The sequence below is a fragment of the Euprymna scolopes genome, chromosome 12 (assembly GCF_053919585.1).
Source record: "Euprymna scolopes isolate OS-2025 chromosome 12, ASM5391958v1, whole genome shotgun sequence".
NCBI lineage: Eukaryota > Metazoa > Mollusca > Cephalopoda > Sepiida > Sepiolidae > Euprymna > Euprymna scolopes.
In genome coordinates, this window is record NC_136493.1 from 124,055,720 (window position 1) to 124,078,283 (window position 22,564).

The window sequence follows — 22,564 nt, forward strand, 5'->3', positions numbered from 1 at the left end:
TTGTTTTTTTTTTTTAATTTTCTTCCTTTGAAGATTGTAACGTTGGGTATGGGGCAGCCAAACCAACTGCTAACATTGCCCTGCTTTTTATTGAAACCAACCGAGAGCTCTTATTTTTTTTTCATGAGACTGGTTGCTCATATAATTACTGGAATGGTGGAAATCTTCCTAAGATTCCAGTTTCTTATTCATCTTGTACATAAGGTCTTGGTATTTTATCTTTCCACTCTCAGCACTTGGTTAACCAAGCATCATTAGGGATATTAACTTCAACTATGGTTGCTACTTTCTCCCTAGTTTCCCATAAAACTACATCAGGCTCTGCACACACACACACACACACACATATATTTCCAAACAATGAACCTGATCAAATTCAGGTAATTCTTTCGAAACTATCAACAAAAAAAGTCAATAAATGTTTAAAATTACAGATCAATATCACCTTTATGCTTAATGTGAAAAATGTTGTCTATGCCAGCTGAACTCCTCGATGTGTGCTTAATGAATAAATTGTGTTTTTTCACTGCAAATCAATATATTTTTTTTATTAGATTTCACAATAGATGACCTTGTAAATAACCACATTTTATTGCATTCATTCTATCGTCATTCTTTCTTTCCTTTTTGATTTTATGAATTGTCAACCCTTTTGGATTATTTTATGATAGGAAAGGTGCTGTAGGTAAATTATTGATTAAAAAAAACTTATAAATACATTTGAAACCTTTTTGCATATAGGTTTGTGTGTATATACACATAAACGTAAACTTACTTTTTTAAAGTTCATTATAATTTTAAACAATTAGAGCACCTTGATCTAATGATCCCCCAAAAATTTGATTTTAAAGAAAAAGTGACTTGCATGAGGGAGCTCTTTTTTAAAATTCTTTTTATGGAAATCATTTCAGACAAGGCATGAAGCCACTTAATGTAACAAGCTAATGAGGAGAAAAAATGCTACATCAATGTAAAAAAAATATCCAATGATAAGTGCCAGATGGATAAATTTATGCCTAGAAAACAGAAATTTTTCCTCCTTTGCCAGAAACATTGCTCATAGAAAGTGAGGACTAAAGGACAGAATAAGGGAAGCAAGAGTTATGAAGCGGCTGAAAATAAATGTATGGTCTACGTTTTACTCTACTTGACTTTTATATGCAGATTTTAAACTCTCAAAAGATTTTCTGAGTTTGTATTACTATACACAAAGATTCAAAAAAGTTGTCGAAAAACAAATGTACAACAAACAAATGTTATCAAAGGCAAGATAAGTTACTTTCCTTTCTAACTGGATAATTTTTTTGTGTTTTTATTTAATGTAACATGTTTATTCAATTCGAAAAACATACAGTATTTACTGATATATTGGAAAATTTAAAATGGCGCCGCTCTCTCTGCTGAACACGGTAAATTTGAGAAAATGAGTTAAAAATATACAAAATACTGTTAAAAACTCATCGAATATATGTCAGCCTATGTCACAGTAACATATATTGAGTGAGTTTCTAGCAGTATCTTGTATATTTTTTAATTTTTTACTGATTTTTCAAAGTGGCGACTTGAAATAATAAAACGCTTATCTTTTGGCGATTGTATTTCTTTCATTGCCAGTCTTCCAAATCTCACTACTGAATGAAAAATATCTTTTCAACTCTTTTTTTTTTAATAGAACAAAGTTAAATTATTTAAACAATAAAAGTACAATATACTTTTTTTTTTAAACAATAAAAGTACAATATACTTTTTTTTTTTAACGAAGACTGTTATCCTGTGAATATTATTAGCCTGAGGAATCTAAGTAATGAACTCTTAGTATAATTATCCATGTCAATCAATGGCTGATAGATAACGATCTTTGTAATTATTGAAAGAAAGAAGCTTTGTGTTAGTAGGATTAAATGTTACCATCCATTTACACATTGCAGGCTATTTTCTAAAGTTTTGGACATGTCTGGTATAGAGCATTGTGTCCTTTTTTCCTTCCTTAGTTCATACATTATGCTTTAAAAAAAAGGTCAAATACAATTTTTAAAAAGCCAAATTCACAAAATTTGGCTTTCAAAAGTCCAAATTCACAAAATTTGACTTCAACAAGGCCAATCTGGCTACCCTCGATAAGAATGAGTGACCTCCCTTTGATGTAGCCTTGTTTTCGAATATCATAATATACGATCTTTGTTATAATGGTGTGAGAAAGGAAGTTGTAATTTTGATGTGCAGCAGTTCTTCACCGAAGAAAGGAGTCAGCGAAACGTTATGTAAACAAAGGGAACATGAAAACTAAAAAAAGGTAAATAAAAGAACCTTGTCTGCCAAGAAATGCTGGACTGAAGGAGGAGATTCTCTTACAATGTGATTTTAATATTTGTATTAAACTATGTAGCACAATATTACTTTCTATTTATTAGTGCTTAATAATTTATCTCATTTAGGTCAGTTATATATTTAAAATACAATGGATACTATTTTCAGAGAAATGTTAATAAACTCATATTAGCTGTCTGTTAATGGATTTTCTATTCAAAAAAACTTTTTTTGCTATCCAGAAAAATATCTTTCCATTGGTCCTTCTTATGTAAAATAATTTAACACTATTATTTCAACATAATAATTCAACAACATGATTATTGCTTTGAATTGTTAAAATTATTCAAATAAAAACTAAATAACAGCATAAGTAGTAATATTTCTTTACTTTATCTTTTAGTCCTCACATTCTATAAACAATGTCTCAGACAAAGGGAGAAAAATTGCTATTTTCTGGGTCGGAATCTATCCATATCATTGGTTACTTTTTGGTCTTAAAGTGAAATTTTTTAATTTCTTACATCAAGAGGCTTCATGCCATGTCTAGAGCGATTTCCATAAAACAACAAAAAATAGAAGTATAAGCAGATACATTTCCAATAGTTTTTCAAACAGGATTGCAGAGGTGGACTTGTGATAATGCTAGAAATCTGAGTCAGATTTTTTTTTAGTCACCAAAGAAATAACAGTGTGAATTATTTTAATTGGAATTCATTATTGAGATGAATATTATTTATTAATTTATTTATTGCGGACTATTATTCTCATCTTTCTTAGTTGTTGTTTCATGACGTTTCGGCCAACTATTCTCTGCGGTTCCCGGTGAGAATTGTCTGAAGATAGCGGTTTCAATCCCACCCAAAGCCGGTCAGAGGCTTAGACCAAAAACGTGGTGAGCCGACAACAACTACAGAAGGTAGTAATTGCTGATAATGCAATTAGGAGATTTGGAGTTCTTATCCCGTCGCTGTTACCAGCTGACAAAGGCCAGAGGGATAGTTGGCTGAAACATTGTGAAACAGCAATTAAGAAAGATGAGGATAATATTCTGCAATAAATAAATTAAGTGAATATTTGAAGACTTTAAAATAAGAAGTCAAATATTTTGAAATCGGCAATCCTGTTTTTAATTATTGATCTGGAGCTTTTGATGACAATGTTTCTGAATTGTTAACCTAATAGGTACTTTGACTAGTTGGTTGTACAAAGAAAAAGTTTCAAATGAAAATAGTTGAATTGATGAGCAGATGATGGAGTAATTATAATTATGAATAAAGAATTCAGTATAGGTGAGTATTTCAGTTTGTAGGTTATTAGTTCAAAAAAAAATTTTTTTTTGATCTGTCAAGAGGATCTCCTGTGATAGAGGAATTGTTAGTCTAGATAACCAAGGAATAGCATCCATTGTTCTATTGGTGAAGAAAATAAATAAAAAAGATTCTGGTTCATTTAAATACGCCTTTTCTGACCAAATTGATCACCGATTAAATCCTACTATAAATAAATGTCCATGTTTCTTTTTGTATAGAATCTTGCATCTATCAATATCAGCATATATATATATATATATATGTATGTATATATGTATCATATTTTTCTATCAAATCTCTTTTTCTGTGCCGTGTTATCTTACTTGTACAATTTTTGTCATGAAAAATAATGGTGATTCATACTCAGACATAACATTAATTTTTTTAAATGTATCATGGTTCTTGTCCAGAATTCCCCCTGTATTAAAATACAAAAATAAAGAAAATCTGTATGATTTATGTGCCCATGACAAAACAAAATATCATATTCCAAAAATCATATAAATTGATCAAATAATTCTATTTTTAAACAAGAAAATCAAATTTTATGAGTAATTGTCACTATTTTGAAAACAAATGGAGATAACTCCACAATAATTCAAACTTGTGAGATTTAAGTTGTAACTAGCTTGGGTGCCTGGCGTTGCCTGGGTATTAAAAAAAAAAAATTGTAGCAGACATGCAGGCTCGAACCTGTACTGCAAAGGAGGAAAAGAATGTGAAAAAAAAAAATGTGATGTCTTTGCCGTTGCATCCATCCCCAAAGCGGAAGTGGCGAAGGTTTAAAATAAGGCTAGTCAGTCGAAAAGAGGCGATGACTTTCAAAAATATCAGCAAAAAAGCGACCCCTCCTTGTAGAAAAGTGCCCAGTTAAAGGTGAAGGAATTAATATTTTTAGCCAATTTTTTTATATTTATCATCTGAAGGGTCCAGCTTCAAAACGATACCGATCTTGTGAAAATCTGTTGCCTCTGTCAAAGTTTTAGGCAGATATACATACATACATACATACATACATGCATACATACATTTAAACAGACAGGTGAGATTTATATAATAGAAGATTTCGAAAAATTCCCATTAATTGCCTAAAAATGATTTTGCTAAAAATGAAACTGCTTGAACAATTTACATGATTTTTGGAATACACTTTCGTTTTCTGGTATATACATCATATATAGATTTTTCTTTGTTTTTGTTTTTTAATATCGGGAGAATTCTGGGCAAGAACCCTGTTTTGTTTCATTTTTAAATATGTCTTCAGATATTTTTTTTATCTAATATCTCCCTCCCCTTCCTTTTGGTTTGTCTTTGGTTCTTTAAAGCCGAAATACAATACATAATAATGATAATTAAAGTGATACAATTGTATACAATTAGTTGAATACAGGTTGCTATTGTTTATTTCCAGATTGGTGAAAACTGTATTCATACCTTTTGCAATAGAATTTTCTCATTTCTTTGTTGACAATGCTGTCTTTTTATGTTTTTAGGTTCTTCTTGATGAGTTACATAATCAGGGAAAATTGAATTCGATGTCTCTATGGATGGATCTGTACCCAATTGTTAGTCAAGACCTCCGATTTTCCAATATATTAGGGCAACCAGGTAAGAACCTCCCTACTCTTTTTCTCTCTTCACTCCCCACCTATTCCGACTCCTACCATACATTCGTCCTAGATATGACCTTAAACTATATCTGATGATGAGGTCTCACCTTGCGGGCTTTGTGGAGTCACCCTTTAATTGCCATTGCTCTCAGGTCCACTCTGACCCAGAGTGGTAGTACCTAGGGTCTCAACTATGGGTTAAATAGAAACCGACTTGAAAAAAAAAAAAAAAATTCTATTAAAAACTTTTTCTTCAAAATCACTGGATTCGGTATTAAATAATCTGGAAAGGGTTGATATGCCGTAAAACAAAAACAACCAACCAACCTATCATACATTAAATAAAACACAGATTGCCTCATGGCTACACAAAATTTAGTATATTATTATAAGTAAAATATCTGCTAAAAGAGTAAGATAGTTTTTAAAAAATGGGGTTAAGTGTGTTGCTAATTACCTGCCTCATGACAGTGGCGTAGATGATTAAAGAAAAGATAGTGTACCTGAGGCAAGCATTTCAATGGGAGAAGAGTAAGTTAAAAGTATTAAAAAACAGAAGGGCGGGGGGCTTTCGCTTTCTTAAATTTCTAATAACATCTCAAATTTCAAACGGTACTTCAAAAGTGTTAATATTATTTTATTAACCATGTCGCATAAACCACATGTGGCATGAGAAAAGTCAGACCCTACGGAATCAACAGCTCAACGAACTTCTATCATTAAGAGATTTTTATATCTCCAATGGAAAAAAAAATGATGAACAAAAATTTATATAAAAAAACGCTTGAAAAGGACCTTATATAGTTGAAATGACCTGTCAACTAGTCCTCTCCATCCTTCTCCGTCCTCTGCACGTTTGTCTGCCTCCCTCAGTTTCAATCCTGTCCATTCTGTGATATGTCTTCTCATCTCTTCTTCTGTCTTCTCTTTCTTCCTCGTCTGACTTTTCCCTGAAGCACTGTGTTGGCAAGTCTCTCTCCTCTTGTTATGTGGCCGAAACATTTTAGTTTGCACCTCCTGATTGTGGTGAGAAGATCTTTAAAAGGCCCAATGACTTACCTTATTCTATTTTATACTTCCTCATTGGTTATATGGGTCTTGTAAGTAATGCCCAGCAGTCTTCTGAAGCATCTCATTTCTGAGACTTGAATCCTCTTCTTTTATACTACTGTAAGGGTTCATGTTTCGCAAGCATACAAGAAAACTGAATGGACAAGGGAACGCATGTTCAACTTAGCTAGTGTTGCAACTGTCATGGCAATTCTGGCTTATACTTCAAGTTTGAACCCCTCACTTGAAACTATTGCTGTAAGCAGGGTTGCGGAATCGGGGGGAGTCAGAGGTTTTAGCTGGAGTTGGATTTCTAGGAGTCAGTCAGAATTTTTCATCAGACTCCAACTCCTTAAGTCCAATAGATTTATTTTTTACACAGTTTTCCTGTTTGGTTTTACCAGTTGCACAATTTAGCAGTTTTTATAATGTCTTGTTCTTATTTTTTGAGATATATCATATTTTGTACTGTACTGCAATGCTTCTACTTCATCAAGCTATTTTCGTCCATTGGATCACTGCAACTCCTATATGGACAGCTGTTTTCGTTTTGGTTGTGACATCACACAGTATCAATGAAAATTCTGTCTTTGAGTGAGATCACTGTAGATTACATCGGATAACAATCGGATTGTAATCCGAAAGTTATCCAGTTCCTGAATCAAATGGTATTTGGCAATTCGATTAGTCTGGGATCGATCCAAAATTACAATCTTATCCCCCCCCCCCCCAAAAAAAACGAGCCTAAATCAATGAGAAGCAACCCAAGCTACTATAGCTCTTTATAGCTTTTTCCTGTTTTTCTTTTGATCCTCTTTCCATAAAGGCAATATTATCTTTTAAAAAATTTCTTCTCTGTGTCTTCATCCCTCTCTTCTGATGAGAAGTGTTTGATTTTGAAATGCCATGGCCTAAAGAGGTTTCCCTATGCCTAAATATCGTATTTCCTTTTGAACTGATAGCATAATAAAATTTCATCGTAAATTTTTTATCCCTTTGTTATCTTAACTTTATTCTATAAGGTTGGTAGAGTATATATGTGAGTATATTTATCATAAAAGTGAATGTTAAACATAAAAAATAATATACATAAAAAGTATTTATAAAATGCTTGCTGAATAGGTGTGGGAGGCTGGTATAAGGATCTGCCGAATAGATTTCCACATAGGGATCAAGAAGAGGGGAGTTGAGTCGAAAATATGAAAGGAGTCGGAGTCAGCATCCTAGGAGTCAGAGTTGGACTTTTACCATCCGACTTTGCAACCCTGGCTGCAAGGTATTTGAAATTCTTCATGGTTTCAAGCCTTTCTCCATTAGCAGTGATGTCAATTTGGATTCCGTTGTCACTACTTGTCATCATTTTTGTTTTGTTTGTACTGATTTCCATGCCGTAGCTGTAGAAGGTCTGTTCAGTGGCCTGACCAGGTTCTCCAGTTCTTGTTCTGAAACTGTGAGTCCATCTATATCATCAGCGAAACAAAGGTTGCTACCGATGCAAACTTTTTTTTTTTGTTAAAAATTTATAATAATATTAAAAATAATATCTTAAAAGTGTCAATATTATTTTAAGAAGAATATTGAGAACATAAAATTCAGTAATTTTTTTTTCTGTTTGATGGGTGGTGGGCAAGATGTTTTTAACTTAATTATCCTCTTATATTCTAATATTTAAGGGTTGTTAATGCCTTTAACACATTTCAGTGTGTTTTTTGCCATTGCCACCGGTGGTAGAGAAGGTTTCTTGTAATTATTGAAGGAAACAAGCTTAGTCTTGACGACATTGAATGAGACCATCCATATTTGTCCCCATTCCACTACAGATTGGAGGTCTTCAGCTAGTGTTTCTGCCATTTCCTTAGATATGTGCTCATTTGTTTTCCCCTCATGCCTTTTATAGAGCGTGGTGTCATCAGCAAATATACCCATCTCAGAAACAATTTTAATAGGTAGGTCATTTATGAATATCAAGAATAATAAAGGTCAAATATTATATTCCAAAAATAATGTAAATTGATCAAGTAATTTTATTTTTAAATAAGAAAATCATTTTTTAAGTGATTAATGGAAATTTGAAGGCATCTATTATATAAAAGGAGGTCATGTACATGTATCAAACTGAAACTGTTTAAAAACGCTATTATGCAGCGTCATGACAAGCAGTTGTGTCTGTAACAGCTAGCACATTTGCCAGTAATTTTTTTCCCTTTCACTCTTTCGCAGTTCAGGTTCAAACCCAGCTACTGCGGCCCATTTTTTTTTTTTTTTAACTTTCTGGTGGCATGGGCACTCACTGCTATTTTGATTGAAAGAAAATTTGTTTTGATCCTTTAATTTATTTTATTTTTTGTGGGAGAAGAGGGTCCAGCACACAGGCAACAAAAAAATGCTTAATATCGAGAGAATAGCTACTTCTGGCGGGGAGGTTGTTTTTCTTTTTTTGAACGATTCCGTTTTTTTATTTTTGAAATTGTTGTGGGGTTATCAATGAAATTGCTCAATATCCTTAGTATAGCAGCTGTGTCCAAACCAAACATCATATCCACCCGAGTAACGCCAAGTATCCATGTTAGTTACAACGTAAATCTCATAAGTTTGAATTATTATTGAGTTATCTTTCTTTGTTTCTTGAGTTGGTTTTTAAAGTGACTGGCAAGAAAGTCTCTCCTTGATTACTCATAACATTTGATTTAGAAATTGAACGACTTGATCAATTTATATGATTTTTTGGAATATTATATTCTCATTTTGTTATGTGTATATATATGATACAGATGATTTTTTTTTTGTTTATGTAAACTACCCAAATATGTCCTACGATAACTGGGTCCTTATTCTGTATAAGTATCAAAAAGTGAATTAGCAAAGATAATTAAATTTAGAAAAAAAAAAAAAAAAATCCAAAGTTAATCTTTTTTTGTTCGCAATATTTCCATATCTTTTTCTTTCTCTCTAAATTTTTTTTTCCAGCTTTGGGTTAAATAATGTTAGTGATTGAGTGAAATTCCATATTTTTTATAATGTAAACAAACCAATGGCTAAAGTTGCCTTTAGAACTGCCAGTAATCACTGTAAAAGGATTATAGAAAACATAAAAGAGTTGTATGCTAAATCCATCAAGTCCAAAGTAGAAGTACAGAGGCTTGGTTCCCATGAGTTTTGGCGAATAACAAACAAGATCCTAAACAAATGTGTGTCCTCTATCGTGACCATCATCAATGAGATTTAGGTGATTTCATCAACATCTGACAAAGCCAAATGCTTTGTCAAGAACTTTGCAGAAAACTCAACCCGATGCGATTAGGGCCACCTACCTCCCAAATTTGCTCCCAAAACTGAAAATAATCTGAATGACATTCACAAACCTGTTTGTGATGTTGTTTTCTTTAATAGGTTTTTACAAGTAGTCATCGATGGCCAGAAGTTTGAAGTATCAGTGCCTCAAGGATTCATCCTGGACCCAATTCTCTTCCTTATCTTCATCAGTGATCTCTCAAATCACATTCCTTTGTTGACGTATGTAGATGACACTACCATCTATGGTAACAATGACCAAGATCTCTCTCCGAGTCTCTCTCTTCTGACCTTAAGCATGTGGTGCAATGAGGCAGAAGGTGGCTGGTTAATTTTAATGCATTAAAAAGCAAGCTTCTATCTTTTCATTATAAATGCTCTGATCCCTATTCGACACCAATTGATATGGATGGCTCTCGTCTTAAAGAAGCTCCGTGCTTTGTGAAGCTTCACTCCTGATCTGAAATGGAAGGCTTGCATCATTCTACCGCTCCAGAAGGTATCTCACTCTCTATGCAATTCTCTACCTGTATAAGAGCTAGATACGTTCTAAAATAGAGTACTGTTGCCATATCTGGACAGGAACTGCTCGGAGGACCCTATCTTGCCTTGACAGAGTTCAAAACTAATCTTGAAACCTTGCAGCCTCTCTCCAACATATGTTGTGAGCTTGCCTCTGCTCTGTTGTTATTTTCATGGCAAGTGCTCACCTGTCCTTTAATCTATGGTCCCCCTACTTGTCTAGCTACAACCACTATTAAGAATTTCCCTTAAATCCCTTTGCTTAAATCTAAATGCAAATTCCATGAACAAAACTACTTTTCTAGAACTGCCTGCCTGTGGAACTCTATTCTGCTTGTCTACTTTCCAGCTGGCTACAATATAATCATCTTCAAGTCAATCTAAACAAGTTCTTGTTGAGCTGTTCCCTTTAAATAATCAAATTATATCCAATTTCCGATTGCTACACTCAATAATCCTTAGTCTTGAATAGCCTTTGGACCTTGATAAGTGGTAGTGCCCCCCCCCCTGTAAAAAAAAAAAAGACAAAACTATTTCAATCCTCTGTTTTATATTTCTATTATCTTCCACTGTTAATAAACAGAGAGTGACCAGATTAATAGTAGCTGAATAAATTAAGAGGGATGAGGCTGACACACCATAAAGAGAGGATGAAAATAATAAACAGAAAAGATGAGTGACTTAATGAACACATTCAAATCAAAATAATAAAAAAACATTTCCTTTTCAAAGATAATGATAATTGCAAGAAATATTTTGATGTCTATTTTGTGTGATTAAAACATACATTGATTTTTGCAGATTTAGTATAATAATAATAAATGTAGTAATGTTGCAAATATGCTGGAGCTAGTTTAATGCATTTGGAAAATAATGTTTTTTTTCTTGCTACGAATCACAGCATTGTATCCATCCATCTATCTATATATATATATCCTCTTTACACTGAGAAGCTTGATTTCACCTGATTTTATTTTTTCCCTCTCTTTTTTTTTTCTTTTTTCTGCCTGGAGTTTGTCACATGACGCCTCTCCCTCTAAATTTTAACATGTTTTATTTTTTAAACAAATAAGTTTCCTTATTCACTTGAGGACTGGTTTTCTTCTGTGAAAAATATTTTTTTTAAGTTGCCCGACGAGGACTTGTGGTTTTAACCAACCATCTGTCCAAAACATTAGCATGTCCAGTATCATGACCATGTAAATTTTTCTATATCAATAATCTAAATATAAGACAAAACAGCCGCACACATTTTTGTATGTCCAGCAAAGGCTTTTTGGGGGCTATCCTTTAGAACTTTTGATATACTCCTTAGATTGTAATATCTACAATTTGCGAACGGTTGTCTATAAGTTTTATTTGAGCGACTTTTACAAAATTCACGCTATTTTGTTCTGTCGCATGTTTGTTCGGCTTTTTCGTATAATTAAAGCGAAAGTCACTGATGCAAAGGCGTCAGTGGCCTTTCATGCCAGGACGTCTTGAAAGCAATTAGCTTTGATCAATGTGGGGAAAACTCTTCATATCAGACAATTGCTATTCATTTGAGAGTTCCCCTTTTTTTCGTGGGGAAACAAATCGGCGGAAAGCTGAACTGGTTTTCAGCCAACGTTCATTTCTGCACCTGTGTGAACTCATTCACTTAGCAAGTCAACTTTTGATTGGCATTGTTAAATTTGAACGCTGTTCGCTTCCTATGTCTTCTTAGCATTGCGGTAAGATGTCACGTTTTCTTTCACTTTCTTTTCCGCCTTCGCGTCACATGTTCATCATGGGTTAGAGCCTGCCTGCCTATTAACACTTTTTTTTGGAGGGTGGGGTGGGGGAGCTCAACACACACTTCCAAACACCCAGGCAACGCCAGGTACCCCTGCTAGTATATATATATATATATTTACAGTTTTACTATTTACCAGTTTTGCTATATATATATATATATATATATATATATATATATATATATATAATTTTTATATTGATATAGAAAACCTACTTTTCAATTTCAAAGTTATTAAAACAAACTTCTTAATATACTCAGTCATATATATGTGAACAATTAAATAAAGGTTAACTAATCTGCATATTATTTGAAAATTGAACTTTAATTATTTAATTTTTATGGCTTCTTATTATTTAGCAACATTATTTTTTGATTTTTTTTTGTGTGTGAGCATAGCTCAGATGGTAATAAATAAGGTTGGAGAGCTATATGTTTTGGTTTCTGTTCTAGCTGATGTCATGTAAATCATACATTTTAAAAACCTTTTTAAATCACTACTATATATTGGGTACAATATAATAATCAATAGAGTATTGGCTCTATGACAAATACAAAATTTGCATAAATTAAAATATGTTTACCGTATGTACTTGTGTATAAATCAAATTTCTGGGAGACGATTTTAAGGTTATTTTTTTGCGGGGGTCGACTTATACATAGGTAATGTTTTTGAAAATGCTGAAAAGTGACTTGGCGCTCAATCATAGCAAAGAAAACGCCATCTTGTTTATGCACTTACCGGTAATCCTAATAATTAATCGCACTCCTTCTGAACTCCACTGCAGTGTGTTTGCCAGTATGTAAGCACATGCGTGGCTTTTCAGTGGGAGGCTTAATAATAATTGGAATAGCTCTTGCAATCATCTTCTCTCTAGACGTGGCTATAGGCCTAAATTCGATATGATTTTTTAGTAGGTTAGGAAATGTGTTTTTGATGTCATTCTCTCCTAAGTTCAATAAGTTTTAACAGTTTAATGACAACCATTTAATGGCGCTTAACACATGCGTGTACATTATTACGGTGTATTATGGCTCGTGCAATGTATGCATTTAGGATATTATGGTACGTGACATAAATTATATCTAAAAACAATAACTGTGCCTGGAATCTACAGCATGTCATTGATCAGAATATCTAATTAGCAACATTTGTGTTCGTTGCATGTAAGTGTGCAGCGGGTTGGTTCTATATATGAAAATCGTATAAACCATACTTGCGTAAATGCACGTATTATCAGGTTCCCGAGAAGCAATTTATTTATGTCTTGCAAAAACACACCACAAAGGAAATTATCTGTGCAAGAAAGAGACATGAGACAAATCATTTAACTTGTCCGTAATCTACAGTCGACTTATACACAGGTAATACCTAAAATGATATAATTTTTGGTCTTAAAATGCATGTTGATGTGTACGCATTACATTTTTTCTTTTAGATAATTGTTATTTTATCAACTTGCATGAAAAGAGCTATGTAAAAGATGTCTAAGACCGTTTGAATTATGCAAATACCATCAGTACTTCAAAAGTTATGAGAATTTTAAGTGCCAAAATTTATGCTTTTCTGTGGACATTTTTCTTTAGAAAAACTGGGCTAAATTACAGACCTCAACATTTCAAAAAAAGTTTCGTAATTTCTCCACCATTTATTTATTTTTCAAGCTATTCTCATGAAACTTGGCACTCTTATGCAAAATTGTGTGATCTTTCTGATTATGCAGTCAAATCTGATGTATTTCTTAACCATAAGACATGAATTATAAATCAAGATGTACAAATTTCAATTTTTTTAAAACTGCCACATGGTATTATACAGTGGGTGTCTATTCATGAACAAAACTAATTACTATAATAGTGGTATTTAAATATAGCTTTATTGAGAATAGACATTTTACTGCCTCCTCACCAAAGGAGAGCTTAATTTTGGGTATAGCCATTGAATGCTTAAAGAGCATTCATGGCCGGTATTTACTACTCCCCTCAAAGAAAAAAAAAAGATTGAGTAGATATGAATTAATCTCAGAAATAAATTGAAGAAAATTTTTCATATAGATTTTGGATTTCTGTAAAAGATGGAAATTTCCATAGTCAGCCAGAATTTATGCATTTTAGGACCAGTCTAATTTTCAATTTTGTAAATCCTCTCTATTTGGCCTAAAATATAACTCTATTTTTTAAGATGCAAACATAAATCATACTCTACATGAATCCTTGATGTAGCTTTCATAGTACCAGGATACCTGGAATCCTGATAAGCAACAACTATATATTCACCAGTTGATGGTAATTTTTGTCATTTCTATTCTGTTGTTTTACTGAAAATTCAATTATGTAAACAAAGAAATAAAACAGTAATTTTTTACCTTGTTTCCACCTTAACATTTAAAATGATTACTTTTATAGGTTTTAGGGTATGCTGAAAACGAATATCACATTTAAATTTTCCACAAATAAGTGGCTTTCCGGATATTAAAGAATATCATTTCTTATGTTATCGCTGGTGGCCATCTTGGTACACCTGAGCGCGCAAACGGAATCCTGAGAAACTATGGCGCAAACGCGCGTATCAAGATGGCCACCAGTAATATCATAAGAAATTACATTGCTTAATATCCGGAAAGCTACTTATTTGCGGAAAATTTGAATGCCTTATTCGTTTTGAGCACACCCCAGAACCTTAAAAGGTAGTCATTTGAAAGAAAAATGTTAGGTAGAAACAAGGTAAAAATTTACAAAATGCATCACAATGAAATTCTTTATCGAACCGCTTAATTATTATTGTTGTTATTATTTAGATAACCTCAGTTAAAAAAAAGAAACGGTTTTGTTTTACAGATTCGAGAAAATGGTTATGACAATGAGTTCAAAATAAAAAATTATACAAAATGCTGTTAGGGTGTTAAAAGTATTTCGTATATTTTTAAGTCAAAATTTCAAAGACATGAGATAACACGTGGCTATTTTTCTTGTGCTTGTGTAATGCTCAACACTAATTTTTGAAATATACAAACATTTTACATTAAATAAATTCACTAAAAACTTGTTAAGAATGGGTTTCTAAATAATGTTAAGAATAGGTTTCTAAATAATGTTATTATTTTAGCATGGTAGCATAAGTCTACAAGTACCTTTTATTTGTTATATATTTTTTTTTTTTTTTTTTTGATCACTAAAAACAATTCTACCTTAAGTACAAGTAAGAAGTTATAAATACTGTGATAACAGAAACGCATGTACTTAGTACATTTTGTTGTTTTTTAACGTTTTTAGTACATTGTTAAAAATAACAAAATAATTTTGGCTTGGTATTGTTTCGAAATAAATTTGAAAAACTTAAAAATAATATTTTTAATTGACAAACTCAGAATAAAAAAATTAGTCTAGTAAAGCGAAAGCAGAAAAACAGTTTTTTATTTTTAAGAGAATACTTTTTTTAAATTTTTTTTTTTATTACATTTTCACCCCAAACAAGGCACATTGCCACTCAGGTGTAGGGGGCTACTATCAGGGTCAGCAACTACGGGGGCACTATGTAGGGATTTGGGCAGCAAGATGTCGGTTCACGTTGCACTTGAACTTCTGCATGTCAGTACAGTTAGGGAAGCATGATCCTGGAATGGAATTCCAGAGTCTAGCGGTTCTGGGGAAGAAACTATTGGAATAGAAGGATCTTTTGCATCTAGGGATCTCTACTGTGTGGGGGTGGGATTTAGCTGCCTGTCGGGTTTGTCGAGGGTGTCTGCGACGTGGGGGGCACAAGTGTCTGCAGTTCGTCAGAGCACTCACCATTAAAATACTTGTAGAACAAGCAGAGGGATGCAACGTTTCGTCGATGGGACAGAGGCTGAAGCTTAGATGCCAGTTCAGGGCCTATCAGATTAGCGACTCTTTTTTGAACCTTGTCAAGGAGCGAGAGACTAGTAGTAGACGCACCAGCCCAGATGTGACAACAATACTCCATACATGAGCGAATGGTGGCCTTATAGAGATACAGGATACTTTCAGGTGTCAGTAGTTTTCTAGCACGGTAGAGAGAGCCTACCTTTTTTGCAGCGGCCCTAGCAATGTTTTCAATATAATTGTTCCAGCTCATGTTTCCTGTGAACGTTAGGCCAAGCAGTTTGAAAGATGTACTCTCAGACAGGGAGTCACTGGCCATTGCTATTGGTGGCAGAGAAGGTTTCTTGTAATTATTGAAGGAAACCAGTTTGGTTTTGGCAGCATTGAATGTGACCATCCATTTATGTCCCCATTCCACTACAGATTGGAGGTCATCCTCTAGTGTTTTTGCCATTTCTTTAGATATGTGTTCATTTGTTTTCCTGTCATGCCTTTTATAGAGTGTAGTGTCATCAGCATATATACCCATCTCAGAGGCAGTTTTGTCGGGGAGGTCATTAATAAATATCAGGAACAATAGAGGTCCAAGAATAGACCCCTGAGGCACTCCCGCATTTATATCACACTGTTTAGATGTTCGACCGTCGAGGACAACCTGGATTTTTCTATTGTCTAAGAAGGATTCAATTATGCTAAGTATTCTACCAGTGATACCGTATGATTTAATTTTCCTGAGGAGATCCTTGTGCCATACCCTGTCAAAAGCCTTAGATATATCTAGAGCTACCGCTCTGCCCTCCCCCGCTTTATCCAGTGAATGGTATATACGTTCAGAGATTACAGTGAGAATGTCAGCTGTGGAACGGGCTTGTCTAAATCTATATTTGGTCAGTCAGAAGTTTAGCGTCTGTAAGGTGCCGGACTAGAGCATGGTTAATTATGGTCTCAAATATTTTGGCGAAAAGTGGGAGGAGGCTAATGGGGCGATAATTTAATGGGTCAGTTCTTTCGCCAGAATTCTTGAATATTGGTACTACAGAAGCATTTTTCCAACAGCTCGGAAAGCAAGAGTCATTAGGCATTTGTTGAAGAGTTTAGAGAGAACTGGAGCTACTTCGGCTGAGCACTTTTTTAATAGCACAGCTGGGATGAGATCAGGTCCGCATGCTTTGGAAGTGTCAAGATTTATTATGATAGCATGTACCTGAGCAGGGGTGATTTTTAGATCGTCTAGCATGGCATCTGTCCGCAAAGGAAAGTCAGGCAGGGGGTGGTTGGTAGGGTCCAGTGTGGAGTTCGAGGCAAACCGGCTGGCAAGCATATTAGCTTTGTCGGTTGCTGAGCAAATAACCTCGTGATTGTTGGTTAGTGGGGGAATTGTTGATTGCCCATTGTTTACTACACTGTTGTAGATTTTCCGGAAGTCACGATTTCCTAATTTTTGTGCTTTGATGCGTTTTTTAGTGGTTTCAGTAAATTCTCTCTTAGTTGTCACTATTTCTTTCTTAACGTTATTTCTCTCTTCTATGTACTTCTGTTTGTTTGAACTGGACTTATGTCGGTTATACCTTCGGTATGCATGCTGCTTTTGAGCAATGGCAGTTGCACAAGTCGACGTAAACCATTGGGGAGAGTGGGGCTTGCTATAAAATTTCCGCATGGGAACATGTGTTTCCATTGCTGTTTTGAACCATTCAGTGGTCTCATTTGCGCACTGTTCGGCAGGAAGAGAAAAAATATTTCCCCATGGGGCATCTCTGATAAGATCTCTGATGGCTTCCCAGTCAGCCTTTTTAAAATATCTCGTTGTTTTGAGCACTGGCTCTTCAGTTTTGGGTCTAGAATTTAGGGCGATTTCTACCATTATCACTGCATGGTCAGCGTTCCCGAGTGGGCTGTTAGCATTTGTTGTACAATCCTCGGGAACTGTAGTCAGAAACAGATCTAGAAGTGATGCTTGTTGTTCTTGCTGGTCAGGGAAACGGGTTGGAAACGTAACCATTTGTGATAGGGAGTGAGTTCCCCGTTAAGTGGATTTTAATTTCTATAAAAGATAACATTTTAAAGAAATTTCTGCACAATTAATAATTATCAAACATTTACATATTATACATGAAAATAATTCTGAAACTATTATCTAAATGAAAATGAATGATATATGTTGATTTATCTTATCAATTTTGAAATATTCTTCGTCAACTTTGCTTGGTCGTAACTTTGCTTCCTGCGGTCGTAAAAATATAAATCAAAGTCCAGTAGAGATGGACTTCTATGCTTAGATAGCTTGTAAAATTTCAGCCATATCCAATCAAATTTGATCCCGCACATGTGTATCCAAACGTAACTTAGTGTTTGAGAAATAAAGAACTTAAGTGGAACATTCGAATATCTATGTATCTCATATAGACTTCAGGTTGTGGGACCCTTGATTTCTGAGAACTTCGACTGAAGTAAAATAAAACAAAAAGAGATGTATGAAATGTAAACATTGAAAAAACAGTTTCCCTTTTTCCGGCTGTCATTTTTTACCGTTTTTTTTTTCAATTTTAACTTGGAGCAAAAAATAAAAATAAATTAACATCATTGGAAAGCTTATTCTATTCTCATACCATCAATATAATTCTTTTAAAAATTGACCCACAAATAAAAAAGATATTACTTGTTAAAGCACATTAGGTATGTAATATTGCCGATGTCCACGAAAATACAGCATCCGCTGGTAATGCTACAAGTATATGCAATAAGCGTATTTTGCGACTGGGTAATGTTGGACAGCCTGCTAATATCTTTATAAATCTGCCATTTGCTCACGCATGGAATACTGTTGCCACGTATGGGACAGCACATAAACCATTAATCTTCAATCTAATAGGACCCACATTGTCAACCAAGCTCCATCTCCTGTGCCATTGCCGCAACGTTTCATCTTTGTCCTTGTTTTATAAGTATTTTTTGTGATAATGTTCCAAATTTGTCAGTTGTATGCATTTGCACGATAATTTGTTAAAATGTTGTTTCTAAAAATACTCATACCTGACAATATTGTATACTTCTACGAAACTGCCATTCACCCATGCATGCAACACTGCTGTCACATATGCACCTGCACATTAGCTACTTGTCTCTATTAGATAAGATTCAACAAAGGAATCTCCAATCTAATAGGGCCTGCACTGTCAACCAAGCTCCGTCCTCGGTCCCATCACCACAATATTGCATCCCTGTGCTTGTTTTACAAGTACTACTATGAAAAGTGTTCCAACAAACTCGTAACACTGGTGCTCTCTCGATGTAGATAACTAACCGACTAACGTGACAGGTTGTAAAACCCCACACCTTCATTGTAGATGTCTCCTCGTGGCAGAGATTTCTTCCACTCTGAAAGTTTCTTTCCTCAAATCACTGGACTTAGGTATTTCCACCTTGCATCCTGTTCCACAACCATACTAACATGCAGAAATTTAAATGTAATGTGAACAAATATCTAGCTGCTAAATTCCCTACTTAGAGTGCCCCTACTAGGTATGAGCCCTAATTAACAGTTGCCTCTTACGTTTCAGTCGCAATTTGCTTTGTTTGGGGGGGGGGTATACAAGAAATAATAATAAAAAAAGTGACCATAATTTTTTAACATTTTTAAGTAAAGAACAGTAACTAAAACTAATGAGGCTACTAATCCCACCCTGCCTCCCACTCACAAATCCACCCACACTAATTAACGATGATAAAAGGGTATATAGTTAGTAAGACGTTGGTCAGATTGACTTTCTTAATTTGGCATGAACCCTGAATTTAAGAATGTATCTTTTTTTTTTTTCCCTTTACACTTGAGTATTATATTGGCTGATAGTTGGCGTTGTTTACATGATAGCAGCACAGTTTGATCGTTATTGATTAATAGAGAAGGAAAAAAAACAACAAAACTCGTAACTATTCAATAATGATAATCTAATCTATTGGTTTTTATCACAGAAGAAAAACAGGAAATGTTTGGTTTTTTTTTTAATATCTCATACTTAAACATATTTTCTTTTTCAAGAATTTTTACTTTTTTAACTTCAATATTTTTAACAAAGATTCAAGTTGTCTGAAAAATAATTGTGAAGAAAGATGATTTTTTTCTTTTTTTTTGTTTTGTTTTTATGTGTTTGTTTATGCATAAAAATGTATCTCAAAATAAAAGAATCTGGTGGTTAGTTTTTTCCATAATTGCCGGCTTGTTTATCTTGCGAGAGAGCATCACTCATTTATAAATGCTTCCTCTTTCTATATGAATATGAAACGGCTTCATTGATTTTTATAGATTTTGTATTAGCAGTGCCATTTCAAAAATGAGTTGTCAATGTTGTTTTTTTAAGTTTGTCAGATTAGTTTTTGGTATTTTTGAGATAAGGATAATTTGTATTATTTGGATGTTATTCTCACAATGTTTTGGATGATGTAACCTCCAACCTTCTCCACACGTCTTGTTGAACTTAGAATCTTTGTCAAACTCTAAAATCTGTACAGTATTTCAAATGCAACCTTTTATTTAATCCATAGGGGTAGCTTCCTTGTGATTCGTCAGCCATGACTGTATAAGTCTTAAGCAATTCATGATTGTATTCTTAGTATTACCTGTACTGAAGGTTGGGTCTTCAATGTTCAGAAGACTGTTGTTTAGAAATGACTAGCAGAGCTACGCGGCATTGCTCAGAGCAAAAGGTTAACATATGCTTCTGATATATACACAAACACTTCTATAGATTAATCAAGGAATGTGTCGGGATGAGGGAAATAACCTTTGAAAACAGATTTACTTTACTTTAGTTAATGCACCAAATAGGTAGAAAACAGCACCCCTCACCTCCCAGAATCTGTGCAGGTTTAGGGACAAAGAATGAATGATGATATTCATCGGAAGCAATGCAGATAAAGAAAATAACTTTGTGTGTGTTTGTTTTGTAGTACTGGAATTTTAGCTAGATATATAAACATACACACAGACAACTGCTCTTTAAATAATAGATTATTGCTTAGCATTTTTATGTGTTGTGTCATGTGTGCTTGCAAACAGATTCACAAATTCGACAAGATACATCTGAAGGCGATTGAGAATGGCATCGAAGATGAGAACAGAACTCTGAATAATCCAAATGATACAAATGTCAGATTTAATTAGAATAGTTTTTAATGGCATTTACTGTTCTTAAAAAAAAGTTGGGTATTTATATTACATATTTCAAACAGTCATCCAGTTAAAGTCAAGATTGTCTGCTCTTTTTGTTTTCTGGTTTCCGATCTGTAAAAAGGACACTTATGAAGGAACATAAGAAAAATGAACTTAAAAATAAATGGAAAGTAAATGAGAGAATTCTATTCCAGTAGTTGGTTTAATAAAGGGTTCAAATCAAATTCCTGCAAGTTTAACAACATTGAAAAAAGTTATCTGAAGAATGCTGGAATAGTGTAGCAATCAAAATGTGAACAAAACAACAACTATTTCAATAATATAAGTAACAACACTCTTTTGGTCAGGAAGAAAGGGCAGTATCTGTTCTGATACTACATTTCACCTTTTCTGCCCTCGGTCAGTGGAGGAGAAATCTTTCATGACTGAAGCCAATTTTTTTTTTTTTTTGTTCCTATCCAGAGTACCCCTTTTTAAGGAGCTGGATTTTCCTCGCATTTAAAACCGATCTTATGTCTACCTCTGCCCTCGTGGAGAGGCAAGTAAATAGGAACAACACTACCTAAACAATGAGGAGGTGAGGTAGCTGGTTACTTTTAATGCATTCAAAACAAAGCTTTTTTTTTCTTTTCACCACCAATGCTCTGATCCTTACTTGGGCCCAATTGAAATAAATGGCTTTTGTCTATAACCCCCCCCCCCCAGCTTTAACAGCTTCTGGGACTTATCTGAAATGAAAGTCTTACATAAACTCTGTTGCCAAAGTCTCTTGAAAAATGGTTGAATCATTCTACTGTTCTAGAAGGTATCTCATTCCTAACGCTATCCTCTAACTGTAACAGAACCAAATACGATGGAGTATTGTTGGGAATGACCTTTTTTTCCTCCTTAACATCTCTTTCTTACGCAAGAGATGTTAAGTTTTTTATTTTTCTACTCTTATTTTCATGGCAGGTGCTTAGCTGTAAACCATTCACAGCAAAAACTTGGAACAATCTCTGTCAATAGCTCCATCTCTCTCTCTCACTCTCTCTCTCTCTATATATATATATATGTATGTAGTAGAGATTTAGAAGGCTGTCACAATGCGAGGAATGAAATATAGTCGTTGTTGGTAAGAGAAGACGAGAACAAGTGGCGATTTACAAATCAATAAGTGCATACATATATTTTATATATACATATATTTATTCAGTTGTGTTGGTAAAATGTCTTACTTGTTATGTTACCAATACAACTGAATAAATATATGTATATATAAAATATAAGTATGCACTTATTGATTTGTAAATCGCCACTTGTTCTCGTCTTCTCTTACCAACAACGACTATATTTCACTCCTCGCATTGTGACAGCCTTCTAAATCTCTACTACATACCTACCCCACACAATGCTTCAAGCAAACTACATATCAATCGTATATATATATATATATATAAAACTAAACTTTCATGAGAAAAGTTCCTTTCCTAGAACTACCTGTTCGTGGGACACAATACCATGAGTCTGTTTCACAACTGACTACAAGATGGCCATTTTCAAGTCCAATATAAACAAATTCTTGTCGAGCCGCCCTCTTAAATAATCTTCCCAATCACCACCATCATTACCGATCATCACAGTGTTATCTTACCATTTGCCTGAAACTCGTTTAACTCTTATCCTCGAGTGGCCTTTGGGC

At 34.0% G+C, this 22,564-nt stretch overlaps 1 protein-coding gene across 13 annotated transcripts in view; it reads left to right on the forward strand.

Moving 5' to 3' along the window:
- LOC145291467 (pre-mRNA-processing factor 40 homolog A-like) overlaps positions 1-22,564 on the forward strand; it is a 180,780-nt gene that overhangs the window by 61,321 nt on the left and 96,895 nt on the right. For all 13 annotated transcript variants that reach the window (XR_013869422.1, XM_080137335.1, XM_080137332.1 and 10 more), the window contains exon 18: positions 5,114-5,228. Coding sequence is in view for 12 of the 13 variants with exons in the window: in XM_080137335.1 (XP_079993461.1) it covers positions 5,114-5,228 (115 nt within the window). In the remaining variant the exon portion in view is untranslated. The remainder of the gene's footprint in view (positions 1-5,113; positions 5,229-22,564) is intronic.